The sequence below is a fragment of the Calidris pugnax genome, unplaced genomic scaffold, assembly GCF_001431845.1.
Source record: "Calidris pugnax isolate Ruff unplaced genomic scaffold, ASM143184v1 scaffold273, whole genome shotgun sequence".
NCBI classification, from domain to species: domain Eukaryota; kingdom Metazoa; phylum Chordata; class Aves; order Charadriiformes; family Scolopacidae; genus Calidris; species Calidris pugnax.
Window position 1 is genome coordinate 8,618,270 of NW_015094508.1, and position 12,235 is coordinate 8,630,504.

General features: G+C 39.8%; 1 protein-coding gene across 1 annotated transcript in view; it reads right to left on the bottom strand.

Annotated features, from left to right (window-relative positions):
* Positions 1–12,235, bottom strand: part of ZSWIM6 (zinc finger, SWIM-type containing 6) — a 54,275-nt gene that overhangs the window by 11,989 nt on the left and 30,051 nt on the right. The window contains exons 7-9 of the mRNA XM_014965076.1: positions 10,480–10,626; positions 8,054–8,314; positions 3,392–3,527 (exon numbers count right to left, since the gene is read on the bottom strand). Of these exons, the coding sequence (XP_014820562.1) occupies positions 3,392–3,527; positions 8,054–8,314; positions 10,480–10,626 (544 nt within the window). The remainder of the gene's footprint in view (positions 1–3,391; positions 3,528–8,053; positions 8,315–10,479; positions 10,627–12,235) is intronic.

Below are 12,235 nucleotides of genomic sequence, written 5' to 3' on the forward strand. Positions count from 1 at the left end.
CTGCAACTACTGAATATTGAAAATCCAATGCATTTTGGTTTTTTTGTGACAGAACACTTCTTATGGAATAAGCTCATTTAAACATAAGTTACAATTTCTTGCACTTTCAACAAATACTTTAAGGAACTGGAGTGCATGCCTGTTGCTTTTCTTTTTTGCAGCAAGACAGTTTCAAGTTCCATTGGTTTTCTGTAAGTTCATGAAGCATATAACACTATCTTTAAGAATTCCCTGAGAAAGGCAATTTTGAATATACAGGAGGGTATCCTGCAGGCACAGAGAAATACAACAACTTGCTATCTATCAGCAGGTTCTATTAACATTTTCAGAGCACATGTAAGTGCATGCTAATACGAAGACTTCCCTTTTGATTTGTATCAAGAGTCAAATCTCTTCTCTAGTACCACTGAGACACTTCTTTATATAGCTTTATATACATAAAACCAAAATACGTAAAAACTCTTCAGCTGGTTTTTTCCAAGCATAGAGAGAGGGTAAGAAGGGACATGCTTTATTAGGTGGTTTCAATAAACAGTAAAAAGCCCAACAACTTCATGCAAAAAGGAATTATTAGGTTATGAATAAGTACACAAAGAGCATGAAAGAAAGAGTCTGTTTTGGGGAAATCTTTTGTCACTTTGAATTTCATTGCCAGCTTCTATGTTCTATTTGCTGTGAAAAGAAATGCTGTTGTGAATTGGTGGCTTTCATGCAATTTTGGCAAGATTAGGGAACATCAGAACAAGCACAAGCAGATTTAGCATTCTTCAATTCCCCCTGCCCCCTTTCAGACATCAATTATTTAACTAGGTTTTAGCAAAGCCACCTTGTGATTAAACATCACCATTACAGCCTAACTCCCAAAGCCTGGGTGAAATTCAGGCTTAACAAGGGATCAGCCAAACTAAGGCAAACATGCAAGTTCAGATTCCAAGTGAACAGTCAACTAGGTCACTGCAGATCCACATTCTCCAAGGCTCCACTCCATATGTTTCAGTGCTGCAAGCAGAGAACTGTAGACAGAAGTGACCATCAAAAATAGCACAACCCTGTCCTTGCAGACCTCATGTGCATGCGTGAAAGGTTTTACAGTCTCAGCTTCCATTCATTTATGCTGAGTGTTCCACACACTGAAATAGGATTCAAAAAATGAAACAGCAACAGATGATTTTGAATACAGCAATGTAAAATACTCCATCATGGCCATCATGGGTCATTGACCTGTGTAGACTTGTGTGTAGACTGACACTAAACACTTGCATCTGAAGAGCAACTAGTTGAGGTCTTGGGAAGTTAACTTCTTTAATAAATGCTGAAATGAAGAGAGAAATATGCTCCACTTCTAAGAGCACGAGCAACCACACAGATTTCTAAGCAGCACCTTTACTAATTTCCACATGAGATTTTCATCCTTGCCACAGCCTTTTCCTCCCTGCCGTGGAGGAACGTTCAAGGATCACTTCTGATCCATTCAACCTCACAACCATGAAAAAGACATTCAATCTTCATATCTGCTTTCTTCTTCCCCTCTCAATGCAGTATTAAGTTAATTTTTCATTTGGTTTGTATTGGAAGTCCTTTATACACTGAACTATCATTTTGCTGTGAATGGAAAGTGCCAAGGAATGTAGACAAACATGGACTACCAAGTGCCTAAATCTGCCATCACCACAGTTCAAGATAGCTGTCCACATCTCTAAAGAGTGCCAAATATCAAAATAATACAGAAAGACTGATTATTGTTTAGGGCTGAACTCTCACCTATCTTACAAAGCCATGACAAAGGGGCTATGGAGAACAGCCCCGATTACGCCGATGTTTCCTGTGATTTTACCAGATGGAAATGAACAGACAACACTTCCTTATACTGGTCTGTTTGAAAAGTAGCTTCTTTGGCTAAGATGACAGCTTCATACCAAAAGATGGCTGGAGCTACCCATGACTAACTGGAGATTTAATCATTTGGATCTATCAGTGTCTTGCTTGTTTTTCCAGCTGGGAAATGAAACTTCCAGAAAAGAACTTTCCAGTTATGATTGGTTTCTGGGGAAAGCCCAAATCCTTGTTCAAAAAGAATGTCATCCTGCCGTCATGGTCACTGAAGCGTTCAGTGCACTGTGTAAAGCCGTTGATGGATGTCTATTCCAGCCTTTTGGCATGTTTCTCAGTAGTTTAGTTTAAAGAAGAAAACTCCACACAAACAACCTCTGAGAAACACTTTAAGGTAGTAACTGAAAATAAACAGAAGGACACAATCCTACTTTATAAAATTGACCTTTTTTTTCTTTAAAAAAAAGAAAAGAAAAAGAAAAAAGAACCAAACAAAAAAACAAACCACCCAAAATCCAACCAAACAAAAAAACCCAGCCAACACGTTATCTTGCTGATCTGATATGACCAGGGTTAATGATACACTTAACTTGCTTAAGAGGGGTGTACTTAGATGGCCCAGACAGCTTTCAGATCATGTTTGAATGTTCTCCATAGTTCCTGAGTAACGCACTTTTGTCTTCACAATCTGTTTCCTAAAATGCTAATTATAAGCAGCAAGTACACAAGTTGTGGCTATTCTTTGTCAACCATCAACTACAAGGTCCTTGACAGCAACCAGACAATCCAGATGGGACCAGTTTCTTCTGCACTGTATGTGGACAACAGGTTTATTGCTGATCAGTTAGACCCTTGAAACTTCCTTCAGAAGCTTTTCCTAGCCAGCATTACAAGTCTGGCCTGCCTTCAGATAAAGTCAGCACACTGAGCACTCCCTGAGAAACATCTTTTTCCTGACTACTGACGACAAATGGGACATTGTCATATGACATACTCCATTTAAATCCCAACATTCACCCATAAGTGGGCAAGACTGCTTCATTATGAAGCACAAGAAAAATGTAGTGGCTCAGATCACACCACATGGTTTCAAATCTATCACAGTGTGTTAATTTATAAGGAAGGCCAGAGGAACAAATAGTCCTACTGAACACGCTAAACAGCAGATGATCCTGAGACTGATGGTGAGATGCCTCCTTCCTCATTTCCTCGCCCATACCATCACACACACACCACCACATGGGTAAGAGAACACACATGCTAAAGCTGTCATTGTTTAACACACAACCACGTGCCCCAGGAGCACAATTCTAGAAGGACTTGTAACAGAGAATGCTGTTATACAGCTGTAAATAAACCCTAACTGTACATTTATATAATATTGTATTGTAGTTACTACAGACTCCAATTGCTTTTATACAGATGACAGAACCAAAATAATTTCTCCTTACAGGGAAGAATACTTGTTTTAGAAAAAAAAATCTAGGTCTTGATTACCAAGCTTTTTCCTCTTTTCTTAACTGCTACTTGTGCTCTTTCTAGATGCCTCGTGAATACATACCGCATGGCTCTCAGTGCAGTTTTGTATGCCAATTCAGCATCATGAGGTAGGAGAGAGGTGAAGAGATACTTGGCAAATGTGTGCATTGGAACGCTCTCTCGATGGACAACTTCACCTAAACCACTATATGGTCCAGCTGTGGGAAAGAGAAAGAGAACGTCAGTCTTCACATACTGCTGAAACCCAACTTCTGGACCTCTAAAAACATTCACTATACCTTCAGTTAAAATTGGTAATCAGGACAGAGTTTGTTGTACAAAGCGTAAAGTCATATTGCTAGTTTCTGTGAAATACAGTACACATAAATAACATATACAATGTATTACAAATATATTAAATACCATACATTCTTTGAGGCAACAGGACAGACTGCAAATTGCATAGAACCAAGCACACCACCAGTGTGCATACAAATGACAGGATGGTTCCAGTGCCTCGTTCAGCAAGCCTGTGGTACACAGAAGTAGAAAGTGATAACCTAGCTTTATCTCCACATAGTTACACTGTGCACATGAATCCCTACGCACTCTGTTGGTGCACGAGTGTTTATCACAAATACAGTGGAAGTAAAAGTGGTGTAAAATACACTGGAAAAAAATAATGTTTTTAACTTAAGTTACATGACCAATGACCACAGCACTGATCACCGCTGTTCTCCATTGATGTCTCACCTGGCATTAGACATCTAATTGACCCTTTTGTCTGGACTTGGTCTCCAGGGAAGACTAGGTCAGATCTTATACTAAAGCTGGTTTTGTTACTCTATTATAGCCACATGATCTTAAAAATTGTATTATTTGTGGGAAAACTATTCCCATTGTTGAGGCAATGGATTTGGCTCACATTCAGTGCAATCAGTGTAGTATTTCAGCTTCATAACAGCAACATCACGACTGACAATACAAAAAAGTTAGATGTAACTATTTCCTTGTTGAGTTCTGAATGTTCATGGCGCACACAAATCCCATTTTTGCATTTTTCCTGAAGCCTTTAGACTTGTTATTCCTATTAATAGCAAAACTGCGTCAAACAGTTTTTTACTTCAATGACTAGAGGTTCAGGCCTTAAGTGTTGCAAGATAGAGAATAAGAATCTTACATTAAACATCACTAGACTATTACTGCAGAGATAACAGCCAGCAGTTGTAGAAATTACTACTTATACTAGAGATTGCAACCAACCACATTTAGATGGGTGGATAAATGACCATGTGAGCACAGTTCTTTGCTGCAGAGGCCCATGTGTCATTTAACAGCTTCCAGCAGAGGTTCAAACTAACATGGCCAACACTACACTGAAGCAGACGAGGAGGAATAGCTAGGCTGTTTCAGCAATGCTTTTCTGACTGGTGCCTTAGCACAACATGCAACAATAAAAATCACTAGGCATGAAAAAGTTCTGGGCTCCATAGGTGGGCACTTCTGAAGACTGGGGCTGATTACAAAAGAAATGTCAATGAAGATTTAGTAGGTGACAGTGTGTCTCAATCTTTTCAAATGAAGTTGAAAGCCATTCAAAACTAGCTGGCATTGCTTCAATGAAAGAAGCCATTTCATGTATGTTTGCTAGTTGGTGGTCCAGTCAAAAACTGAGTTAAGACATGAAGAATACATGACAAAGCATTTATATGAAAATATATTCTGCCATTAAGTTCACAGTCAAGCAAAAAATAGAATTCTTGCAAAACAGTCTTACATTCTGCTTTCCCACGCACTCAAATGGTAGATATGTACAGCATGCATTAATCTGCATTAACAGCATAGAAATCAGCTTAATATTAGATTAAGGTTTCTTTATTATATCTACAGGACTTTAACTATAAAACCACAATTGATAGGATTAGCATCTTAAATCACTGCACAGTTTTCCCTCCATGTGAGCTGGCAGTTTCTGCCTAACCTGGAGTAAACTGAAGCTATTGCAAGAAAGCCATATTTATCAGCACACAGTAATGCAAGCCCATCATGGCACACTGCTCAAAACTGCAATTTTATAGGTAGTTGTATTAACAGATTTCCTCCTACGATCTCTTAGAATCATAGAATCATCTAGGCTGGAAGGGACCTCAAAGCCCATCCAGTACGCCCATCAACCCAACTCTGACAAAAAAATAAATAAGAAATAGGAAATAAAAATTACTAAACCATATTCCTGAGGACCATGTCTACCTGTCTTTTGAACACCTCCAGGGATGGTGCCTCAACCACTTCCCTGGGCAGCCCATTCCAATGCTGGATAACCCTTTCTGTGAAGAAATGTTTCCTAATATCCAATCTAAACCTCCCCTGGCGCGACTTGAGGCCATTTCCCCTTGTCCTATCTCCTGTGACCTGGGAGACAAGACCGATCCCCGCCTCTCTACATGCCCTCTTCAGGTAGTTATAGAGCACGATAAGGTCTCCCCTCAGCCTCCTCTTCTCCAGACTGAACAACCCCAGCTCCCTCAGCCTCTCCTCATAAGACTTACTCTCCAGACCCCTCACCAGCTTCGTTGCCCTTCTCTGGACCCGCTCCAGCACCTCAATGTCCTTTTTGTGGTAAGGGGCCCCAAACTGGACACAGTACTCAAGGTGGGGCCTCACCAGTTGCTGAGAAAATGGGACAATCACCTCCCGAGTCCTACTCACCACACTGTTCCTGATATGGGCCAGGTTGCTGTTGGCCTTCTTGGCCACCTGGGCACACTGCTGGCTCATGTTCAGCCAACAGTCGACCAACACCCCCAGGTCCTTTTCTGCCAGGCAGCTCTCCAGCCACTCTGCCCCCAGCCTGTAGCACTGCAGGGGGTTGTTGTGACCCAAGTGCAGGACTCAGCACTTGGCCTTGTTGAAACTCATCCTGTTGACTCAGCCCATCGATCCAGCCTGTCGAGATCTCTCTGCAAAGCCTCTCTACCCTCCAGCAGATCAACACTGCCACCCAGCTTGGTGTCGTCTGCGAACTTACTGAGGGTGCACTCGATCCCCTCGTCCAGACCATTGATAAAGATGTTAAAGAGAACGGGTCCCAGTACCGAGCCCTGTGGGACACCACTCATGACCGGCCACCAACTGGATTTGACTCCATTCACCACCACTCTCTGGGCCCAGCCCTCCAGCCAGTTTTTAATCCAGTGGAGGGTATTCCCATCTAAGCCATGGGCAGCCAGTTTCTCCAGGAGGATGCTGTGGGAGACTGTATCAAAGGCCTTGCTAAAATCCAGGTAAACAACATCCACAGCCTTTCCTTCATCCAGCAAGCGGGTCACTTTGTCATAGAAGGAGATCAGGTTTGTCAAGCAGGACCTGCCCCTCGTGAACCCGTGCTGGCTGGGCCTGATCACCTGGGCGTCCTTCATGTGCTGTATAATGGCACTCAGTTCACTACTCTAAGAAAACATTAAAAGAACTTCAGTGATCAAAGTAGTAAACTACAATTATCAGAGAACACTTTTGAGAAATCCTGCCTTTTCCTCCTAAAGCATCCTTACCAGTAAACAGATGCAGAAAATTGATTTTATAATTCATAGGATCCCTATATGGTGGTTAACAGTTGGATCCAGCGAGCAGCTATTCTTGTCCAAAGGCCATAAAGCAGCAGTACAGCCACAACAAAGTAGAAGCTCTCCCCATAGTGTGGCACAGTTTCAAATGGCACCACCAGTAGGTACCAAAGTCTTTGAGGATCTGGGCAAAAATACTGACTTAAAGCTGAGAACCCTAAACAATATACTACACCTCTTCCATTAAAGAGGAAGTTTTAAAGAACAAACGTCTTACAGAAAGCAAGCAAAACCTGACTGTTGTGTAACAGTTTTCACAACTTATCTAGAGCAGTACCATTCCCCACCATCCCTTGAGCAAGCACTCAAAACTGGGGCCATGCCTTTGGCTAACTGGCTCCTCTAAAGTTTTTTCTTCCATTTAAAAATCCAAAAACCAGAAAGGCAACCTCAGAACCCACGAGACTACTCTCTGAGCACAAGGCTTAAGTACTACATGTTAAGCCTTTTAAAAAGCTAAGTATGCACTTTTCTGTACAGATTTTATTGCAACATGGAAGCTCACTCCCGAACACAAATTGTTCGTCCTGGTCAAAATTTAGTCAAGACCAGAACATTAAGCCCTCAATATTCAATCGCATATTTCAGGTTTCATGTATGATACAAACTTCAGAGGCAAGTAATTTTCCTAATTGCTACAAATAAAATGTTAAATTTCTGTCCCAGAAATTTTAAGTTAATTTTCTGAGTTCTTCACATGGAAGAGAGATTAAAAGCTTCATACACATACAAAGCAGCCCGTCCCTTTATCAGCAAACGAGGAACACTTCGAATTTTGCTACCTGAGGACTGTTGATAAGTGATGCCTATATTATTTTATTGTCAGCCTGGGTTGTATAATCAGTATACTGAGATTATGACAAACGAGAAATCTAAGGAACAAAATTAAAACAAAATTAAAAAAAAAGGCTTATAGGTAAATAGATGCCCTATTCTCTACAATCATGTGATATCTGAAGCACGTTTGATTTTCAAAAGAGATTGGAAACAAAATTTAGCTGGAGTTCTACGTCAAAAAAACAACCAAAGTATGTAAGGCAGTTTCCACATGAATACTAGTCCTGTGTGCTTGTGTAAGTGAAGAAAATTTAAAGAAGCAGTTAGCATCTATATTGAGCTACCTTCTAATAGGAAGACTGCTTGTTTTCGAAAAATCTTCACCAGAGTATCATCCAATTCAATTTCCTGTAGCTTAGAAATGAGCTGCTCCTCGTTTCGACAAACCTTCTCTTGTGCATACAAGCCATCTGGCATTATTCGTTGCTGTCCCAGCCCTATTAATGCTACTTCCACAGCCAGCGTTAAATAAGATTCCCCTTCTTCTAAGAACTTGTGTGCAGGCAGGTGCTGATACTCCATAGATTTGCATTGCCCCATGTTCTCTGTAAGGGGTGACACAAAAAGAAACAACACATCAGCAAATCATTCTAACTCATAATCTGCCCGTAATGCCACATATACAAATACTACTTCTGTTAGTAATATTTTTTTTTAAATTATTTAAATTACTAGCACCAGCTCAAAATCCAATGATCTAATCTCAAATATCCCTATCCAATTCCACACAACAGAAATATAGAAAACAAGTTTTGAATAACTCAGTTAAGTAAAAACAAAAAAGTTTTCATTTTTAAACTGCACAATGTAGAGAAAGGCAGTTTCTTCATCTTTGTGTTAATGAGAACAGAATTGAAAGATCCATTTCCACTTTTTTGCCCTTCATCCATTTGTGTATCACCTTAAAGCCCTGATGTGTATGAGGAAGGGAAAGGTGCTTATACACCTGCATAGACTTCAGTTGAAGCTATTAAGACTGTGCAAATGCAACAGGCCTGGGAACGCCACAACTTTAAAGCATCCTCTCTTTGCTACCACTCTTTTCAGGCTATTTGTTACAGTTGTATTTATGATAAAAACATATTAACACCAGAAGTCCTGCTTTTAGTAAAAATCACGTGTAAATTCCACACAGACCAAGCCACAAATTGTTTTAAAGAGTACTACCATTTTTTTTTGGCAGTTCATAGACACAACACATGACAAAACGCTATTCCAACCTGTAGCAGTTTACACTCTAATTTGGGAACAAAAAGTTATAATGGACATATCTAAGAAGAAGGACAACTGCAGCAAATGGGAAGGCTGGATGCATTTGGTAGATTGCATATGTATGTAGGAGGAAGTTGCTTTTCAACACAGTTTTTATTTCATGGGCTTGATTTAGCTTTTTTTTAATAATTGCAAAGAATCTGATTTTCCATTTCTTTTAATTAAAAGTTCTTCCAGAATTGGTGAATAGTGGCTTAAGAATTTATTGAAGAAAGCCTAATTGAATACATTGAAGCCCCAAGTAGACTGTGATGTGCATACAAAAGAGCTGCAGGAAAAGGGATGAATCCAGTTTCTGTCCACACAGGTGTTGATAAGAAGCTACTGCAGAGGTGGGAAAAGACTGAGAATAAGGAGTTAATCAGTTAAGCTCTTGGGAAGCAAATACCGAAATTAAAATGGGCACACATATCCTATCCTAAATCATTTATCAATACTTCCACACTACATTCCAATTCAAATAATTTATAGACCATGTATGTTACCAATTTTAAGTGCTTTGTCATTAATTTTAAGTATTATATACAGTTCTAGCTAAGAAGTCCAATAACATCCTGGGCTGCCTTAGGAGTAGTGTTGTCAGCAAGTCAAGGGAGGTGATCCTTTCCCTCTGCTCAGCACTGGTGAACCCACACCTGTAATGCCATCTCCAGCTGTGGGCTCCCCAGCACATGGACATACTGGAGCAGATCCAGTGCAGCGCCACAAAGATGAGTAAAAGACTGCGGATCTCTCATATAATGACAGGTGGGATTATTTTGCCTGGAAAAGAGAAGGCTCAGAAGGATCTTACCAAAATGTATAAATATCTGATGGGAGAATGTAAATAAGACAGTGCCAGACTCTTCTTAGTGGTATCCTGTGACAGGACAAGAGGCAATGGGCACAAACTGAAACACAGGAAATTACACCTGAGCATAAGAAAACACTTTTTTACTGTGAGGGTGGCTGAAGACTGCAAGAGGTTGCCCAGAGAGACCGCAGAGCATTAATTCTCTGAGTTATTCGAAACCCAAGTAGGCACAGTCCTGGGCAACCTGCTCTAGGTGACCCTGCTGCAAGCAGAGTAGGTAGACTCATTGTCTCCAGAGGTGTCTTCCAACTTAAACAATTCTGTGATCCTGTGATTTCCTGCAATTTCTCAAAAAGAGGACAGAGCGATGTATATGGAGAGGGCTGATTTCATAAAGTCTTATTTGGTTTTATTTCAAGTATGAAATACAGAATTGTGTTCCAGAATGAGTGAGCGGTAATTTTTTAAGTGCTTTCATCTTTTACTTTAAACATTTTCTCTCCCTTTTGTTTTTTCAAGGAACGCAAATGTGAGTTCTTATACTATAAAAGCCCTGGCTTTGAAGCTGATTCAGACAGGCAAGATAGAAAACTGCCCCTAGTGAATGAAGACACGTAGAATATTGCTCTCTTTGCTTGGCCTTACCCGTGAAGTCTGAGAATCCATGAAAGCTCTCATCATCCACCCTGCAGGCTTCCATCAGGCTACTGAAGAGGGTGCCAACAGGGTCCAAAGGGTGTCCCACCCAACCTTCAAGATTTGTTATTGAGGTTACTCCTCTGTGGAGAAGTTCTGTGACAGAGAAGATGGAGGGAGGAGGGAAAGAGAGAGCATGTTAGCTCCTCAAAACAATTATAAAACTGATTAAAATGCTCTCAGTAGAGAATTCAAAGTATGGCCAGTAGCTTCTGCTTACAAGCAGAAAATATTGCCTTTCAGAATGAATTCAATGCTCTATTTGAGTATGTTAAAAGAGGAAAAAAAGGAGGAAGAATGAAGGGCAAACATTTTGAGCACTAACAAAGTGTATTATGGATCAAAAATTTCAACTGCAGCATCTTTTGAAATCTCTTACACAATACCAGTAACTCTTCTGAAAATGTCTGCTGAAAAATTACAGTAAAGAATTCACAATGGTTTCCTCACTGAAAAAGACACAGTACCACTTGTACCTTTAAAGTTAACCTGATGGTGCTGAAATAAATGAAAATATTCTAAAATATGTTACAATTTCATAAATAAAATATGAGCTTAGCTTACATCTAAATATTTATTCAAGTAATAACTCAGGATGACACCTCCTTTTAAAAAAAATAAAATGTTTAAATGGGGTATACTAATCTCTCCTTTAAGTGGATCAAGTGCATTTTTTGTCGTTCTGACATTTCAGTCAACAAATATCTTCATGGATACTTTGGTTTTGTAGCCCTCACCCATCATTTAGTTTGAATATGAAAATGTTATTTATCACAATGAAGGAAACGTGGTTGTGGTAACAGGTTTTAGAAATTCCCCCAAACCTCTTTTTTCTTAAGTCTTATGGCAACAGCTCCCCTTTGACTCCAACTCCCAAGTTTCTTTCTTTCTCCTAGACACACACACAACTGAACTGTGAGAAATCAATTAATTATGTGTGACCACTTAAACACTGTATAAGGCCATTATGGATGCTCTGTTTCTCTGCTGTTTACACAGTGACTTGTACCTGCCTCTACTCTTTTGTTCATGAAGTGTCATCTTTCTGAGTAATCATATGTATTATCACAGAGCTTTTAAATTCTGTCTGGCCCATTTCAATGTGTGGGGCTACAAAATGAAACAGCCACACTGTCAAGAGGGTGGGGTTTTCTAAAGAAACCCATATAAGTAACATGAAAAACAAAAAAGTAAATCATTGTCTTACTAACAAAGAGCATGTACTAAAGAAGACAAGCACAAGCAATACTACCATTGGCAAAAAAGGACTAATCACATTAAGTTCTTACTAACTCACTTAGGCACAATAGAATAAATAGAGCATAATTATGAGCTTCACTCATACCAAAGGCTTCAGTCCTCCAGTCCTACAGACATTTAACTTTAAATCATGCAAGAGGTTCCATACACATCAGGTCAGTCACATGAATAAAAGTTAAGTAGAAGCATGTGGTATTTGCTGAACTAAAACATAAAGCTGGGCTGTAGCAGCAGCATGCATCTGCTTATCTATAAGACCAGCACATTTTCAAGTAACAGAAGAGTGTTTTTTATAAATTCCACACAGAAGAGGAAGAAAATAAAAAAAACAGTGAGTGGCAACACAGAAACCACAAACTTCTGTGTTTTGGGGTAGGATAGATCATCCTTCATATACTCCATTTTTCATGTATAATAGCATAGTATTACTTGAGCGCTATAGAAA